The sequence below is a fragment of the Anabrus simplex genome, chromosome 2 (assembly GCF_040414725.1).
Source record: "Anabrus simplex isolate iqAnaSimp1 chromosome 2, ASM4041472v1, whole genome shotgun sequence".
Taxonomy (NCBI): domain Eukaryota; kingdom Metazoa; phylum Arthropoda; class Insecta; order Orthoptera; family Tettigoniidae; genus Anabrus; species Anabrus simplex.
Window position 1 is genome coordinate 892,091,326 of NC_090266.1, and position 20,129 is coordinate 892,111,454.

General features: G+C 37.9%; 1 protein-coding gene and 1 long non-coding RNA gene across 2 annotated transcripts in view; one reads left to right on the forward strand and one right to left on the reverse strand.

Annotated features, from left to right (window-relative positions):
• Positions 1-20,129, forward strand: part of LOC137498559 (uncharacterized) — a 143,491-nt gene that overhangs the window by 91,398 nt on the left and 31,964 nt on the right. The gene's annotated exons all lie outside the window — the stretch shown is intronic.
• Positions 1-20,129, reverse strand: part of LOC136864537 (protein MEMO1) — a 160,147-nt gene that overhangs the window by 47,060 nt on the left and 92,958 nt on the right. The window contains exon 6 of the mRNA XM_067141647.2: positions 10,106-10,325. Within this exon, the coding sequence (XP_066997748.2) occupies positions 10,106-10,325 (220 nt within the window). The remainder of the gene's footprint in view (positions 1-10,105; positions 10,326-20,129) is intronic.

The following is a 20,129-nucleotide window of genomic DNA, read 5'->3' on the forward strand; positions in this document are numbered from 1 at the left end:
GATAATTATAATCAGGATACATTTATTTTTTTTATTTTCTTTACAGTCTGCTTTTGCGTTGCACTGACACAGATAGGTCTTATGCTGACGATGGGAGAGGAAAGGGCTATAAGTGGGAAGGAAGTCGTCGTGGCCTTAATTAAGGTAGCCCCAGTGTTTACCTGGTGTAAAAATGGGAAACCACAGAAAACCAACTTCAGGGCTGCTGACAGTGGGGTTCGAACCCACTATCACCCGAATACAAGTTCTGTGTAGCCAGTGAAGCCAAAGAGAATGAGCTGAAGTGAACTGAATCAAGGTCGTGCACCTGTGCATGAACGACATCAAAGGCCAGCTGCTACAGCAGGTAACTAGAGGATTTTCGTGAACAGATATCTGATGTTAAGATATCCACCAGAATCTTAGAACAATAATATAATTTGTAATCTACAAAACACTCTAGCATTTAATATGTTATACTTCATATTTCCATGAACAGCTTGTATTTTAAAATTTAGAAACGGACTATGCACAATGCGGATGGACAAAGGTAGTATAAAGCGCTGGAAGTCACGTGGTTTTGTTCACACTTACTTTATTCTCTGGTGGGAAAGATTAGCCATACTGCACTTCTGGAGTGACTGTTCACTTCAAAACTTCAGCCATTGGCATTGAGTCTTCACGTTCATGAAGATGGAAAAAGTTGCACAATTTTCATAAACATGTAAAATATATAAATTGGGATTGGATTGGAGGGTTGCTGGCTTTTAGAATGAACATGTTTGCCTCTTACAAGTTACAGTACATAACTTCACACGTCATGATACGTCACGAAAACAAAGATAAACCCCAGTGAAAGTATGGAAGATGATCATAGATTATTAATTGTGGAAACAAACAAGTAAAAATCCCCAAAACTGTACTGAAGAACAAACCAAAGATCAGGATTTGGGAATTGGAGGAGGAGGAGGATAAAAGAATGGCATTCCAAGACTGTATAAACAGGAAGTTGCCTAACATGGAAATGCGAAGTGGAGAAGAGTGGGATAATTTAAGACAGACACTTGTGGAAGCAGCAACTGAGGTATGAGGGAAAACAAAAGCAAAGGTTAAGAGAAAGGAGACACGGTGGTGGGCAGACAAAATAAAAAAATAAATAAAAGAAAGGAACAAGGCGAAGAAAGAAATGGATAAGGAAAAGCAAACACGTATCAGAGGGATCAGAATAAGATAGAATGGTTACATGTGGAATACAAAAGATTGAAACTACAAGTAAAGAGGAGTATCAAGGAAGAAAAGGAGAAATGTTGGGGAGAGTTCACCAACAAAATTCAGCAAGATAGTCGAGGAAATCAGAAACGATTATATAGAGTAACAAAATTGAAGAGAATAAATCAAGAAAAAATCAAGGCATTAGAGAGAGAAGATGGATCTATATTATATGATGAAAAGGGTCTTCAGAAGGTGATGGCAAAGTATATTGAAAAAAATTTATAATGAGCATGACTGCCTGGAGGAAGAAGGAGATATGAAAATGGAAATAATAGATGGAGAAAAAGAAGAAAACCCGATAACATGGTTGGAATTTGAAAGGATTGATGAAATCATAAAATGTGTAAAACAGAGTATCAGTAGTGATGAAGTGAATGCTTTGGTATTTGAAGACGATGTGGTGATTTGGGGAAGGAGAGAAAAGGAAGTACAAAGGAGACTGGACAATGAAAATCTGAAGGAGTTTGAAATGGTATTTAGTAAAAAGAAAACTGTAGTCATGCACTGTGGAAAAGTAAAAAGAGAAGCCAAATGAAAATAGACTGAGAATGGTTAGGAAATGTAGAACAGTTTACATATCTGGGTAGGATTATTAATGGAAGTAATGAAATCAACCCTGAAATTAATAAGAGATTAAGTAAAGGTACAACATTTTATCAAGTCAGAGAGCTTCTATGGGATGACAAAGTACTCAAGGGAACGAAATCAACATTATATAAACAGTATTTCATACCAATAGTAACATATGGACTAGAAACGTTGGTAACTAATAAGAGACAAGATAGTAATATCCAAGCAGCAGAAATGAAATTTTTAAAAACATCGGTTATAAAGACAAGAAGAGATAGAATTCAAAATATTAAAATCAGAGAAGAGCTAAATATAGAACCGTTAGTACAGAAAATACAGAAAGCAAGACTGAGATGGTTCGGACATGTAAAAAGAATGCGAAAGGAACGGGTAGCAAGAAGGTAATTGGAAAGAGAAGGCAGAAGTATTCAGTCAGCAGTATGTATTGTTGGTTACAAGGATAATATCCAGATAGAGGAGGTGACTAATGCGAAAGAAGTATTAAAATTTACATATGATAACAATGACATTTACAATACGATACAAAAGTTGAAAACTAGGAAATCAGCGGGGATTGATAATATTTCCGGGGATATACTAAAGACAATGGGTTGGGATGTAGTACCATATCTGAAGTACTTATTTCATTATTGTTTGCATGAAGGAGCTATACCAAATGAATGGAGAGTTGCTATAGTAGCCCTGTGTATAAAGGGAAGGGTGTAGAGACAAAGCTGAAAATTACAGACCAGTAAGTTTGACATGCGTTGCATGTAAGCTTTGGGAAGGCATTCTTTCTGATTATATTAGACACGTTTGCGATATTAACCCTCAATCGGGCGCGCTCTTCCGACAAACACTCTCGGGCGCGCGCGGTCTTTTAGACCGCAGCGATTATTTTCATAATTTATTGTACGGCCTTGGAATCTAATCAAAATGTTGAAGTTTAATAATGTTGCAAGTAAGTTTACTATTATTTAGATAATATTTAAAACATTTTACGTACTCAATGACCGCATTAGAAAAATAAAAACTTGTTGAAAACTGAGTTGATTTACAAATAAATTTTGAAAGCTTTGAAAAATAACTTGAAATTGAAGCTGTTTGAAACAGATATATATTTACCCTCCCCTTCATCCATTGTCATTGTAATATTTCTGGCATAAGTAATCATAAATTAAAACACAGTTTTTTCAGAAATATTTGTATCTCAAATGATAAAAACTTCTAATCTTACAGCATAACTACCACCTTTGTGAAAAACATGTATATGAGAGATTTATACAATATTTTACGTATATTTGAGTTCATATTCAAGTTCAATTTTGCACTATTTTCTTTATGTGAACACACTGAAGAATTATTGTCATTGTTTTAACCAAATATTGGTATAGTCGACAATCTTTTGTACAATATCGTCTGGAAAAAATAGCTCCCAGGTTCCAATTGGAGTTTTAACATTCCTGGCTAAACCTTTAGGCCCTATAAGGCATGTTACAATATTATGACCTGGTCCACGACCAGTCCTTGCGAATGTTGGGTGTGCATGCCATTATGTCTTACCGTCCTTGCCTGTCAAATTCACTTCAGAAACACAAGCAGCCCATCCATCATCACCAGATAACTCACTATTTGTATCATGGTCAGTAACCTGAAGATTGTCAGTTTCACCTTCATCATCACTTTGTGGCTGCTGTCTGGAAGTATCTTCTGCTGCCTCATCAACTTCTTCCAATAGGCATCCTACTGCTTTGTCTCTGTATTTCACAAATGCAGTTATTCTTTCACTTTCTTCCTTTTCAACACTCTCTATCAATAATCGGATCCTTTCCTCTTCAGCAGGATCCATATTGAGATGTATATGCACACGAAACTAAACGAATCTAGTAAAACACAGCCGGGCGCGTACTGGTCACAATGACCGAGACACAAGTTACTCTAACGGGCGCAACGGTGTAAAAGACCGCAGACTGACTCGAACATCTACCTTTCTGTCTACAGGGTGTCTGACGAGGGGCCACCCTATCAGGTGGCTACATGATCCCTTGGGGGAGATAGTCTGGAGGAGGGGAAGCATAGCTGACCTTCAGACGGATTCCCTGACCAAAACTTTTAGAGGTCGGTCGTTTAGACCGCTACGCGCCCGATTAAGGGTTAATAACTTGTTTGATAGAAGGCAATTCGGTTTTAGGAGAGGTTATTCCACAGAAGCTCAACTTGTAGGATTCCAGGTAGATATAGCAGATATCTTGGATTCAGGAGGTGAAGTGGACTGTATCGTGACTGACCTGCCTAAAGCATTTGATAGGGTGGATCGTGGGAGACTACTGGAAAAACTGAGTGCAATTGGACTAGACGAAAGAGTGACTGAATGGTTTGCTATATTTCTAGAAAATAGATCTCAGAGAATTAGAGTAAGTGAGGCTTTATCTGACCCTGTAATAATTAAGAGGGGAATTCCTCAAGGCAGTATTATTGAACCTTTATGTTTTCTTATGTATGTAAATGACAGGAGTAAAGAAGTGGAATCAGAGATGGGCTTTTTGCGGGTGATGTTATTCTGTATAGAGTAATAAATAAGTTACAAGATTGTGAGCAACTGCAAAATGACCTCAATAATATTGTGAGATGGACAGTAGGCAATGGTATGATGATAAACAGGGTTAAAAGTCAGGTTGTGAGTTTCACAAATAGGAAAAATCCTCTCTGTTTTAATTATTGTGTTGATGGGGTGAAAGTTACTTTTGGGGATCATGGTAAGTATCTAGGTGTTAATATAAGAAAAGATCTTCGTTGGGGTAATCACATAAATGGGATTGTAAGTAAAGGGTACAGATCTCTGTGCATGGTTATGAGGGTGTTTGGGAGTTGTTGTAAGGATGTAAAGGAGAGGGCATGTAAGTCTCTGGTAAGACCCCGACTAGAGTATGGTTCCAGAGTATGGGACCCTCACCAGGATTTCTTGATTCATGAACTGGAAAAAAATTGAAAGAAAGGCAGCTCGATTTGTTCTGGGTGATTTCCGACAAAAGAATAGCGTTACAAAAATGTTGCCAAGTTTGGACTGGGAAGACTTGGGAGAAAGAAGACGAGCTGCTCGACTAAGTGGTATGTTGCACAAGACCAACTTCATGTTTTTACCCGTATTGAACTTACTACTATTATTAACAATTCTTATTTTCATTATCCACTCAATTCAATACATAAAATGTTTATTGTCTCTAAAGGGACATTACAATACAAACGTTACTTGGGATATGTTTCGCTCGCTGTATCGAGCATCCTCAGCCGTCTTTTATACAATTTTCTCAAGGTTATTTATAATAATTTTGTTCACTGAAAATGTTTTACACAATAATTTTTTTTTGTACTGCTTAAAATGTAAGCAAGTAAAATTGACAGTTAAATTGTATCATTAATGGACTAGACATTAATGAGATAATACTGATATCCAAGTCATATTAAATATGCCAATTAAGATGGAAGATTTGGCTAATTCTCATTTGTTTCTTGATATTTCAAATGCTGTTAGTGTATTTATCGGAGTTTGAAATGAAATTAGTGAAAGTTAAAGGATTAAACTTGCAGTATTTTTTCCGTTGTGTTTACAGTAATTGAGAACTACATCATTATTAAGGGATGGATCATTGGAGGTTTATACTCTTGTGTGCATCATACTTGTAGTCTTCACAATCTTCAACTGATTTAAGTCTGCCTATATTCACTGGTCAGTTTGTTGTTAAGCGTAGTTTAAAGAGACACCAATAATTGTTTCATAAATGTGATGTGTTGCAACATTATGGATGATTGTGTCTGCAACAAAGGATTATTAAAATTGTAATAGTTTGTAAATGTTGTTATGAGTACACTGAAGCTGGAATATCACTTACTCCTTTGTTTCACGCATTTTTGTTTAGTTGTGCTTGTAGCAGTACTGAGACTATTTGTCATAACGTTTTCACTTCTTGTGTTATACGAATGAAGCGGGTGTGGTGGAAGGCGAGTAGGTGGAGAAGGAGAAGGGGTTTTGGGCGGAGCATTGGTCATTGGCGTAACGTGAGGAGGGCGAGTAGAGGGCGTAGAGGAAGGAATTGTGGTGGGAGTTGTATTTGTTGGCGTATTGGAAGGAATACGGTTAAAATTTTTTGAAATTTTACTGTTATCTGATTTGAAAGCTTGTAGCAATTTTGGCAATTGTTCTATTAATGGGCTTTTTATTTCGACTGCATCATTTAGGGTTTTTCCCCCCCCTATTGAAAAGCTGATCTAAATAAATATAAATGTTTTCGTATTCAGTCATTAACTTTCCTTTCTCAATTCTTTTTATTACCCTGAGGTCCTTATCTATTGTGCTAAATTCTTGTCCGGTCTCTTTCATGTGGTTAGCCACTGCGGAATACATATGTTTTAATGCGTTATAGTGTTCCATATATCTTGTGATAAAACTGCGCCCATTCTGGCCAACATATAAGAAATTGCACTGTGTGCATGTTAACACACTGGAGACGCCGCTCGTAGAGACTACGGGTGGATTAGTGAACACCTTTATTGTTTTTGAACACTTTTCCACTGTCGCTAAAAAATAGGAGCTGCCATTTCAGCGAGCTGTGACTTCACTATGATACAGTAGACTGCTTCTATAAACATAAAATGTACTAGTTATGAACGTAAGTGAGGAGCTCTTCTTTCAAGGCATTGATAACACAGCCACGTTCCTACATAACCTGGGGCTGATAATCGTTGACTCGCAGCTGTGAAATGGGCGGGAAATTAAGTACGGTACATGCGGACTGGAAGAGAGTGTGTTCAAGAGGAAGGCTTGTTTGTGTAATTCTTGTGAATATTTAGCATGTCTAATTCAAGTGTACGAAATTTCAACAACGAATCTATAATGAATGTTCTAACGGAAGGCACGAGTTTTGAAAATGAGGATGACGATAACAATTACACACTAAGTTAACACAATGATTCTGGTGCTTCAGGCAAGTTAATGTAGATAATGAGCTAATTTCAAATTGGTGTGAAGTGTAACATAGTTTTATACCGCTTCCTGAAGTGGGTTATATAATACTGCTTTATACCACTTCCTAAGAATGTGGGTGTTTCCCGTGTACAGATGACAACCTGCAGCAACTCGATGCAACCCCCTCGTCAAACAACGAACAGCTGGAAAGCAAATTACTGGTTGTAAACAAGGTTACCGGTGCCAATTAACCAATTAGGTTAGAATCTGTATTAGTGTGATTCAGTAGATGTGTCCACAATACTAGATTTCGAAATATTAACCGAACTGGCATCCATAGCTGCGTCAGATTTTTTTTCGTTTGTAAAATTTATTATCGTCATAAATTTACCTGTATATTTAAAAATTGCTGAATTATTATGATAATTAAAACTCTTTTTTGTATAGAAGAGAATGTAATCTTTCTAAATATTCCAAAAGTTGTTATAATCATGACTTACATTAGCATTGAAAAAATTTCAAAAACCATTAAAAACCCTACGATTTCTGGAGGGTAGTACATTCCGATATGGCCATCTCCAATGTGTTAATCTATATATTCCGGATTCCTCATATTCATCTTTATTTACATTAACTGTATTATGATTAAGAGACAATAGAGACATTAAACATTTTATATATGAATTGAGTGGATAATAAAAATAAGAATTTTAAATACTAAGTGGTATATTCCGGGCTGTCAGCGGAGAGATGGCATGGAATGACATTAGTAGACGAATAAGTTTGAGTGGTGTCTTTAAAAATATGAAAGATCACAATATGAAGATAAAGATGGAATTCAAGAGGACCAACTGGGACAAATATTCATTTATGGGGAGTTAGGGATTCGAAATACCCACGGAGATGTTCAATAAATTTCCAATTTCGTTGAAATCATTTAAGAAAAGGCAAGGAAACGACAGATAGGGAATCTGCCACCTGGGCAACTGCCCTAAATGCAGATCAGTATTGATTAATAATTATTGAAAATTATAATTAATTAAATAATTAATTATAGTTAAGGGAAAGAGACCAGTTGGAAGACCGAGAAGGTGAATGGAAGGACATTAAAGAAGCTGGATTGGATGTGGCGGAAGTAATGGAGCAGGAAGGGCAGAAAGGAGTGGAGGGGGCTTGTTAACCACACCCCGGCGACTGGAGTGGAAATTGATGATGACGATAACAAGTATTATTATTTTCACTGTTGGACATGATAAAATGAGCTACGTCTATAGTGAAATTTCAACTCATTGAATTAGTAAAATCCGTAATAATCAGTACTACTTCTGTAGTACACGAGAAATCCACGGAAACTATGGAAAATCTGCAATAATTGGCATTTCTGTGTAAGCATACTAGATTTGGTGCCTTTTACATCAAACTGGCTAACGCACTTATTATTGTGTGAAAGATATACTATTTTGCAGCCTGAAAAAGAGTGCAGGAAACAAAACAAACATATGTCAAAACCTTAATTTCATAAAAAATAACAGTGTCATTTTACCTCAATTCCACAGATAAGAGTCTTCAAGTTGGTCATAAGAGTAAAGAAATGAGATGCAAGTGATGGAGAATAATTCTGCTCTTTCCCCAATGAAAGGTATTTTAAAACTTCTTCCACTTAGAAAGAGAGTTTTATTGCCCATTCTAGTATTTCTTTCCTAGTTGTTTGACAGACTGAGTACTCAAATGGTAGAGTGCTCGCCTTCTGAGCTCAAGTTGGTGGGTTCGATCCCATCTCAGACAGGTAGTATTTGAAGGGACTCCAATACGTCAGCTTTGTGTTGGTAGGTTTACCGGCACATAAAAGAACTGTGGGACAAAATTCTGGCACCTCAGAAACTCCGAAAACTGTATGTGTAGTTTTTTCTATACTTGTTTAACATCACACTAACATACTGAAGGTACTGTAATTACAGTATAGAGAATTACAGAAACCTTTCTGCCACCATCAAGCTAAAGGTAATTGTCTTCGCTGAACAGCACTGTAACAGCTGTGGAAAGAAAATTTTCAGTGAGTGGGAACTTGGTGCGTAACTGGTGAAAATTAAAAGAAGATAAAAAATGCGAACTGTTCTAGACACGCGTTTAGATATCCGGAAACAGGGAAGTGTAAGTGTTTGTGTACATCAATGAAATACATATCATTGGCTGCAGTGTTATCATATGAAATTTTACAAATAAGGCACGGAAGGTAGTGCGCAAACACAACTTCCCATAAGTCAGTTTAGGGCGGGTTATGAGGTTCATGCGACGACACAATCTGTCGGTGCGAAGGAGAACAACACTGTGTCAAATACTGCCTGCAAATTACAAGATTGAAAATTTTCACCAATTTGTCTTACATTTGTGCCAGAAAAATTTATACTTTGTCAAATTGGTAATGCTGATCAGGTTCCAGTCTTTCGATATTGCATGCCTCGCAACAACACTATTGCACTATAAGGATCATGGAGTGTACATCTGAAAACTAGTGGAAGTGAGAAATTAAGATGCACAGCAATGCTTGATATTAGAGCTGATGGAAGAAAGTTGCTGCCTTACATAACTTCCAAGAGGAAAATGATGCCTAAGAAAATTTAGTTTCCACGTGGAATTTGTGTACGAGTGCAACCAAAGGGTTGGATGGTCGTAGAACTCATCCTGGACTGGGTTAAAACTGTGTGGGATAGAAGACCCGGTGCACTACCGAACAGCCGACTCTGCTTATTTTAGATTACGAGGTCACCTTGTAAACGAAGTGAAGCACCTTCTCAATGAAAATAAAATATGCAGTCATACCCGGTGGCCTAACTTGAAGCCCGCTGGAAATATTAGGCATCCATCCTTCGACTTCTTACGCTCGTCGGCAATTAAGAGTTGGGACCTTATACCACCTGAACTAGTCTCAAAGAGCTTCAAAAAGACTTAGATTTCAAACGCAGTAGACAGATCCAAAGATGACTCAGTGTGTCTTCGCGTAATGGTCGTACCCTATTATTTTTCAAAAATTTTGGTGTAAATAAAGTGCAACGATTATGGGGTGAAATACAGTATATCTTAAGATAGTCATTACTTAGAGAGAGAGAGTGAAAGAGAGTGAAAGAGAGAGAGAGAAAAGCAAGGGATAAAGTTATTTAGCATCCTATCCACACAAGAACGAATTTTAGCAATTTTTGCATTAAGTAGGAACACAGAAACAATAAGACATGTAACTCAGTACCATTATATTTAAAAAAAAAAAAACACGTACCATTATACAGTAGTAGTCAAATGTATATTTAAAAATTGTTACTATCTTACCATCTTGTCGAGATTCCGAATGGACTGGTAAATTTCACCCCAACTGCGATCATAGTATGTGTAGCGGAATCTGTGGCCCCAATGGCAGAAGTCTGATGAGATGATGAACAAGTTCTGAGGATCAGCCAGATAACGTGAGAAGATTCGGCCGTACAAACCTTCCTTATCAGGTGTCAACGATCCCACAAGAACTGGCACTATGGTGAAAGAGTCCTTAAAGCTGGTAATGTAACAAAAAAAGGTAAAAATGGAAACACAGGAAGATAAACAAGAAAGAATGGGAGTATTAGGTTTGATTTGTCTTTTGTGCCATACAAAAGAGATGCTACTAAAACTGTACAGATACAAGTGAACAAATCCATGTGAAACAAGCAAGTAGGAATATCATTTTAATTAAGAAGAGAATCAGATATACACTACTGGTTATTAATTTCAATACACCTAATCATTTACATCTAATGCCCTGTAGATACAGTATAATACCATGGTTATGCTTGAGTATGCAAAAGAATAGTAAAATATTTTATGTGTTTGTTTTCATCTAGATGCAATATTACCCCAAAAGAATGTTGTGAACATAAACAACAGATACCTGAACTGGTATGTTTATTTACCCAGTTGTTGACTGAAGGCCCATTTGATGCACCTCTGTTGTTCCCTGAAGTGTTGTGATCTCTGGAGTGTACTTCAAGCTTTACTAAGGTACATACTATTTGCTTCCTGCATTTCAGTTACTTAGTTACAGTTGACAGTGTGCACATTGTTGTTACGGCTCCAAGAGTGGAGATATCCATAGAAAAACATGCTGCAATCGTAGCACTCAAACAGATTTATCAATTCACCAAACTGCAAAGCAATGTAGCGTGTCTACAGAGAGTGCGAGAAACCCTTCACCGCCAGACAGCAATGGGTAGCAATAGGAATAGACCACGACCAGGACAACCTCATAAAACAACTAAAAGTGATGGTAAATTCATCAGAATTACTAGCAAGAGAAACAGGTTCAAATCAGCGCCACAAATTTGGAATTTGTAGAAATGAACAAGAAACAAATATCTGTTGCAACAGTAAAAAGGGGACGGATTAACGCCAGTTTGGAAGAATGTGTGTCAGTAAAGAAACGCCTTCTGAAAACCATAAATAAAAAGAAGAGACTTGAATGGGCTAGAAAACATTGTAATTGGACACTTGAAGAGTGGAAGAAAGTGTTATTCTCAGATGAATAGAAGTGCGACTTTTCTGAAACCAGAAGGAGGATATTTGCTCGCCGAAGTGAAGGAGAAAAGGTAGCCCAGCAGTGCGTTCTACCTACATTTAAACACAGTGTGTGCTCTAATATGGCTTGGGGGGTATTTTGCAGGAGATAGAAGTTGGAGACATTGTGAAAATAGAAACTTGTATGGATCAGAAGCACTACCACCGCATACTTCATCATACAATACCATGTGGATTCCACTTAATAGGTGAAGGGTTCATGTTACAGCAGGATAATGACCCAAAACATCGGTCTGCATTCTGTAAGAAGTACATTAAATCAAAGGAAATACAGAAAGTACTGAAAGAGACAGTCTGGCTGTCCCAAAACCTGAATTTCTTTTGCTAGTTGCTTTACTTTACAAATAAAAGTATTTATAAAATCCTCCTTATCAATTTATTTGTAAATTGACAACCATCAATACGGAATGAGATTTATAACTTGTAGTGGCATTACGTTGCACCGACACAGATAGGTCCTATGGCGACGATGGGATAGGAAAGGCCTAGGAGTTGGAAGGAAGCGGCCATGGCCTTGATTAAGGTACAGCCCCAGCATTTGACTGGTGTGAAAATGGGAAACCACGGAAAACCACCTTCAGGGTTGCCGACAGTGGGATTCAAACCCATTATCTCCAGGATGCAAGCTCACAGCCACACGGCCCTAACTGCACGGCCAACTTGCCCGGTAGCCTGGATTGTAATCCCATTGAAATGGTCTGGGATGAAGTAGAAAACATATCAGGGAAAGTTCATATATCCAGGAAGGAATATCTCTGGGACTCTGTTAGGATGTGTGGAATCATATAGACTCAAAATACCAACAAAAACTGATTGACTGCATGCCTCCAGTTTGTGAGGCAGTCATTAAACCCATGGGAGGATACTTTGATGAAAGTAAAACATAATTATTCTGTTTGCATTATATATGTTTAAGTTTATATATGGCAATTATCTCTTTGGAGAAATAAATTTTGTTTTGTGTTCATATCTGAAATACCAGATAACAGTCATGGTGTATTGAAATTAATGAGGGTACATCAAGTTCATAATGTGTAAACGAACTGACCAAACAATATGGTGTTGAAAGAATTACAAAAATAATCAACTAAATTAAGAAACATAAAGCAGCACATTCCAAGTCACATATGACACTTTTCAAACATTTCCATCCCAGGTTCCAATATACATTAATTCAGATATAGTACCCTTCTGCTTCTAGCCTTTCATCACCAAATAAATCACAGTAAAGAAATTCATTGGTACTGAAATTTCATTTAAAGGTCTTCAAAGATTTTTTAAGTGTCACTTACAATAAATGTACATGACACAAACAGCCTTTACTTCCTTATTAAAGAAATGAAGGTACCTTTACATCCTCATTAAAAAAAAGGAAGTTATTTTTGTAAGTCCAACAGTATTAAATCCTCTGAACAAGTTGGTTCTGGAGCTTTGTCTTATGCTCCTAGCACTGTGGATTTGGGCCTTTGGAGGCTAAGATCTCAGCATCTCAATTTCCCATCACAATTTTTTGGCAGCACAGTTAAATCAGTATTAATTTGGAAAACCTGCAGTTGATAAAACCTAGGTGCAAGCACATGAACCAGAACTGAAGTGTCCACAAGATGAATGATGTGTTGATGCCCTGGGGGACTATTTTGAATTGTAATGACTGTTTGCATTTAGTTTGTGAATAATACACAAATACCTCATCCTATGAACAGTCTAAATCCGTGAACAAACTTGCGTGTAGCCCTACATATCACAAGCATACCTATTTAGTTGAATGTCTGAAGCAGTTACATGTGTACCTTCGTTCAGACAACAGTGTAGGGCTTTTGTAATTAGTGTATCGACGTTTTGCGATGGCAAGATGACTTAAGGCTTGCTTATTGTCAACAAGAGACATTTTTATAAGCTATAAATTTCATTTTTGTTCCGTTATAGTCCGAATCATTGGCTGAATGGCCAGCATTGAGGCCTTCAGTTCAGAGGGCCCCGGGTTCGATTCCCAGCCGAGCCGGGGATTTTAATCGCTTCTGATTAATTCTTCTGGCTTGGGGACAGGGTGTTTGTGTTTGTCCCAAAACTTTCCTCTTCATATTCACATAACACAACACACTACACTACCAACCACCACAGAAACATGCAATAGTGATTACATCCCTCCATATAGGGTGGTGTCAGGAAGGGCATCCGGCCATAAAACACGGCCAAATCCACATGTGCGACACAGTTTGCACCCGCGACACCACAGGTGTGGGAAAAGCGGTAGAAAAAAGAAGAAGATTGAAGTGCAATTATAAGAGATTTACTTCATTACCTGCTGTTCTAACTCAACTTAAAGACATCATGTTATGACAAGGTCACAACCATAATTTTTGTTGTTATAACTTATGTATTTTAAAGTTATAATTATTCCTGCAACATTGTCTTTATCTTATATATGTTTTAGTTATCACATGATCTGTTTAATTTTATTTTGGCTGAAGATGGCCACTAAGTGGCTGAAACTAGTCCTAAGACTTATGTAATATTATTTACTTGATATATTGTATTGAAAAGGTGGACCCTCTTGTCAATTTATTTCTTATATAACAAGAGACGTTGCAAGATGAATAGCAGCGAGCCAGAATGATATGGTACAGACATGAAATTGTTTTCAAAATACAGGTAATATTTATGACTTGCCTTGTACTGGACGTCCTAGGGCAACAACTGCAGAAGATGACTGGTATCTGTGATTTCTAGCCCAAAGGAATGCCCACCACACTACCACCATGATTATACCCGATGTCTGTCTATGTGTGTGGAGGGAACCGGCTAATGCTGCACACCAGAGACATCCCGTCAATAGAGTACAGCAAGGTGGCAGATTAGTGATGTTCTGGGGTAGCATTAAGTGGAGGCGTTGGACGCCATTGTTGTCCATCCAGGCCACACTCAACACTCCCCAATACAGGGATAACATTCTCCAACCCATCGCTAGACCATTTCATCAGCATTTTGGGGAAGAATTCAAGTTTATGGATGGCAACACCTGCATCCATTATACAAGCAACGCCAATGATTTAATCCATTGTGCAGGCAACGTCAATGATTTCATCAGTCATGCCAGTATTGCCGAACTGGATTGGTCTTCATGTTCCCCATGATATGAATTGTACGAGATCGATTGAAAAGAGCTGTGCTAACTGAACTTGTCCTGTCCCACCATGAAATCTACAGGAGTTATCCAGGACTGCCAATGAAGAATGGGATAAATTAGACCAGCAGTGGTCAAATGAACTCACTGGCAGCATGCTATGTAGGGTGCAGACTTAGGCCTATTTCTGTTTACACCTATACATGTAACATCTTCCTCTATAATATCGATGTTCTTTCTGTTGAAGCTAGTTAATATAATTTCTTCCTCTACAATATCAACGTGTTTGTCTGCAATTATTTCTAGATTGATGCATTCACGGCCTGTATTAATAAACATGGTAATCCTTCAGGATTTTGATGTGTGATGGCCTTTGATGGCCATGGGTGGCCTGCGTATCTGGGTGTGAGATGATGATGATGATGACGAAGATGATGTAGAGAGAGGGTGAAAACCAGTGTTGACACATAACCTACCCCAGTTGATTAACACTAAGGGGTCTGTTCAGGGCTTAACGTCTTCACCCGACAGCCAAATATCAAATACCAATATAGTTGGTCCGTTATTGGACATTATAAATTTTCCAGCTGGTTGCCAGATTTTTGCCCCAGTGTGCTAAGTTGGGCTTGTCAGTTGGTAAATAGCACACCTATGAAGGTGCATGGCTAGAGCATACCATGGAGGCCACTGCGTAGGCTATTTGGAGCCACCGGCAGTGCCAAAGCACTATGAGGGACTTGTCTCATTTTCAAAAACTGATGCCTGCCTGGCCATCAGATGATAAAGATGTTGATTCCCATAGGGAACCTGAAATATTTCTTCCGAATGAGAAAATCTATATAAATAAAATTGTAGGGGGTCCGCTGTCTAATTTCTTTTGTTTTGCCAATTTTTCAGATATTTATCCGTTTTAGGTCAACTCAAGACCGAATCGGTGGATTTTACGTTTCGTGTCTGTTTGTCTGTTTGTCTGTCCGTTTGTCTGTTCCACCATCACGTCGAAACGGCTGGATAGATTTCAACCAAACTTCATATTTAGAGTATACTCATCCCGGGGAAGGTTTCGATATGCACATCGTTTTAAAATCTTTGAATACACGGGGGGTTTATAGGAAAACCAGAATGATTTTTTCACCATCACGTCGAAACGGCTGGATAGATCTCAACCAAACTTCATATTTAGAGTATAATCATCCCGGGGAAGGTTTCGATATGCATATCATTTTAAAATCTTTGAATACACGGGGGGTTTATAGGAAAACCAGAATGGTTTTTCCACTATCACGTCAAAACGGCTGGATAGATCACAACCAAACTTCATATTTAGAGTACACTCATCCCGGGAAAGGTTTCGATATGCATATCATTTTAAAATCTTTGAATACACGGGGGGTTTATAGGAAAACCTGAATGGTTTTTCCACCATCACTTCGAAACGGCTGGATAGATCTCAACCAAACTTCATATTTAGAGTATACTCATCCCGGGGAAGGTTACGATATGCATATCATTTTAAAATATTTGAATAGACGGTATACTCATTCTGGTTTTCCTCCATTTTCTCTTATACTATTGATTTTCTGTAAACTTTGTTTACCGTACATGAAACGTCTCTTCATTATAAACAACTTTCGTTATGTTCATAATTTACCTTACTCTTCACATGACGGAGAAATTTACAATTTTCCGCTGGTATCATGCTCTGCATTGAGTGACCGACAGACCGACAACGAACCTACAGGTTACCATGGCAACGTCTCTGACTGCATGCCAGCAGGGAAGTAACGTATTGCCATTTTCCCCATCATGATTTTAAATTCGTGGTTGTTCCTTGGGTAGAAGGCAAGAGAGGCGTCAATCGGCCTATCTGCGGGATATTGGCGGAATATCGTTGGATGTTATAACCGCCCTCGAATAGATTAAGTAATAACACCATTAGTCATCTTCTTATTTGTTTACCTAAGAATCACTGGACCTAAATTTCTCCTCTGTTACCTCTTTATTATATCCATAACTCACACTAGCATAATTTATTGAGGGGCATTCGATTTTCCAATACATTCACTTGGCATTTACATATTTGTCGTTACCCGGCTGTCGTCAGTTATAATCCATTTTCTATTACTTTCAACTTTCTTAACTGTATTATTTCTTCCTTAATTACGCCGTATGTACGCGAGTGCTACAAACTACTGGATGTATTTCCAGCAAGACTCATATTTAGAATACACCTGTCCTTGATAGGTTTTAGGGCAAATATTGTTTCTAAATCCCTGAACTGACTGGGGGTTTATACGAAACCGAAGCAGTGATTTTGCACTTCCACAAAATATACACAACCAACGTTAATTTAAATCTACCTGCCTTGGTAGAATTTAATTTCTAAACCATTTTTCTCATGTGCATCATTTCGATACGAGGATTAATAAGGGAGATATCATTAACGGACCGTTTTTCTGTACAAGTCCCATCGGACTTGACTCACGAGCGGGTGCGTGTAAAGCGTATTCCTTACAACTTGAAAACTACTGAAGACATTCGAACCAAAATTTATATTTAGCATCCACCTGTCCAAAGGTAGGTTTTAAACGTAAATAACATTTCATGTTCCGGAATGGACTGGCGGTTTATAGGGAACACAAATGGTGAATTTACTCTTCCACAATATATACAGAACAAGACCAACCTGACTGGAAATCGACCAAACGTGATGGAATTCCACCTCTAAACCTTTTTTTCATGTGCATTTTTTCGTCAGGAGGATTAATAAAGGAGATATCATGAATGGTCACTTTTGCAGGTTAAGTCCAGCGGACATAGCCCAAAAGGTGTTTTACATGGAGCAGATTCCTTATCTATATAAATCAAATCGTAACGTCTGCGTGCCTCTACACTTACTATTTTGGCGAAATTTTCGTACAGCTTTCCGTTTAAGGGGTAAAAATGACCATTTCCATAATTTTTGGTTTAGTTTCCTGAAAGTCCTAATTTTTACCCGCCTCGCCCAAAATCCAGATTGCAGCATAATCTGCCAGAAGAAAAAGAAGATAATTGAAATTTGACAAAATTATACGTTTTAGCCTGTAACGAACGGAAAACAACCTAGATCATTAAATTTTTCACTTTTTATCCCCGAAGAATATCGAAATATGCAAGCAATTTTAATGATGGTGCAGACATTCGGAAATTCCTATCACATAACGGATTGCACAATCTCCGTTCAATTTGGAATGATCTACAACCTTGGTCCTATGCCTTTTTGCCGTATCTGTATCGCTTTTACGTTTGATTTTTCTCTATTAATCGATGTTAAGTCAATTTGGAATTTTCACATGCATAATTCATACTTTCAATTACTTATATCAAATACAGAATCATCAAACTCTTCACGAAAATTGACCCACCCAGTAGCCATATATGAGCCAAATGCTATGTATGTAACTGTCACATAATTATCCGAAAAGTAATGTAATGTGAGATAATCTTACAAAACCTTTACCCTGTTCCACGTTTCTAACTGAATCTGACCCAAGAATAGATGACATATCATAGGATCAGCCATTTAGGCCACTAAATCTGGCGTGTCTTATGGTATAATCCTTTATCTATATGACGTACGTTTAGTAGCAGTTAATCTGTAAATGAAGGTCTACAATATTGTAAACACGCATATACTTTCGTATGTCGATCTATATATATTCTCTGATGTCGATTTTTAGCGATCGAGAAAGGGTGGGTCTGCTATTGTAATCAGTACTCCCCACACCGACTTTGACTGGCAGTAGGAAAGGGTTCCTTCTCCACCTCCTGTGTAACTGTCATTAGTGAGGAAGGCCTACAATTGTAATGAATAGTTCCCTTCTCGATTTGACTTGCAGAAGGCAAGCGAGCATGCAGTTTTCTATAAAACGCCCCTACCCGATTGTGTTTGGCAGTAGGCAAGGGTGCCCGCCATTATAAAGAAATGTCCTCATCTAAAATGTGACTGGCATTAGGCATAGTGGCCTGCTATTTTGATGGAAACTCACCAACTTGGTGTGACTGGCAGTAAGCTGGCTGGCAGTAGGAAAATGGGCCTGGCATTATAATGGTAACTGCACAACTCAATTTCGAGTGATAGTAGCGTAATTGCCTACCATTATAATAGAAACTCCTCAACTGTAATCTGTCTGGAAGTAGGAAAGGGGGCTGCCATTTTAACGAAAACTCCCCAAATCGATTCTGTCCGCTTAGTAGGCAATGGGGCCTGCAATTTTAATGTAAACTTCCCAACTTGATTGTGAATGGCAGTAGGCAAGTGAGCCTGCCGTTATATCACAAATCCGTAACAAACACTTTACATTGGAAACAACGTACGGGGACCTCCCCATGCTCTTTCTCGGATAACGCTAAGAGACATGCAATTTTAAAACAATCTTATTTACTGCATGTACACAATTTACTTCGATATTCAAATACAATGTAGAATACCGTTGCGAAGCACGGGTACATTCGCTAGTATAAAATAAGACTTTTGTCTGTACATTGCTCAGAATTTTAAGAGAGTGGTATTTCTGTATCGGTCATGTCCACAGTAATAAGGAAATGCACTTTTTACTTTTCCGTAATGTCTGTCTGTCTGTCTGTCTGTCTGTACACGCATCACGAGAAAACGGCTGAAGAGAATTTCACGAAAATCGGTATGCAAAGTCGGGTAATTTGTCGCTACAACCTAGGCCATAAATAATTTTATTCACGCTGAGTGAAATGGTAGTTTAGGGGAAGGCCTAAAATGTAATTTTCAAATATTTATGTTATTAGTGGCTGTATCGTAATTAAAATCAGTAGGCAAAGTCAGGGAACAAGTCTCTACAATCTAGGCTATAAATAATTGTGTTGACGCTGAGAAAAACGGTAGCTTAGGGGAAGGCCTAAAATTTAAGTCTAAAATATTTATGTTATTAGCGGTCCTATCTTAATGAAAATCGGTATACAAAATCGGGGAATAGTTTGCTATAATCTAGGCCATAAATAATTTTATTCACGCTGAGTGAAATGGTAATTTAGGGGTAGGCCTAAAATTGTATTCTCAAATATGTATGTTATTAGTGATCGTATCGATAAATACTACATAATTAAAGTTATATAGCATTAAATTTCCGATCATTTATGTCTTATACATTGTTACCGTCCCGGCTATGATCACAGAGATTCATGAATTTTGATTTTTGTTTCTAAGTCCATATCAGCGCCGAGTCACGAGAAAATAGGTAAACCGAACTTAATAAAAATCGGTATGTAAAGTCGGAGAATGAGGACCTACAGTCTACGCTATAAATAATTTTATAAGACGCCCTATTATCGCAGACTCGAAAGAAAACTAAATGTGAAGGGCTCAATAGAGAAAGCTTATAAAATTGATCAACAATAACATTTCATTGATCATTGTTTGTTGTGATGTGCTTTGTGTCTTCTGTTGGCACTCATCTCCGATAGATAGGATTACTGCTGCGTGCTGAGTTTTTTAAAATTTGCTTTACGTCACACCGAAACAGACTGGTCTTATGGCGACGATGGGATAGGAAGCGGCCTTGGCCTCAATTAAGGTACAGCCCCAACATTTGTCTGGTGTGAACATGGAAAGTA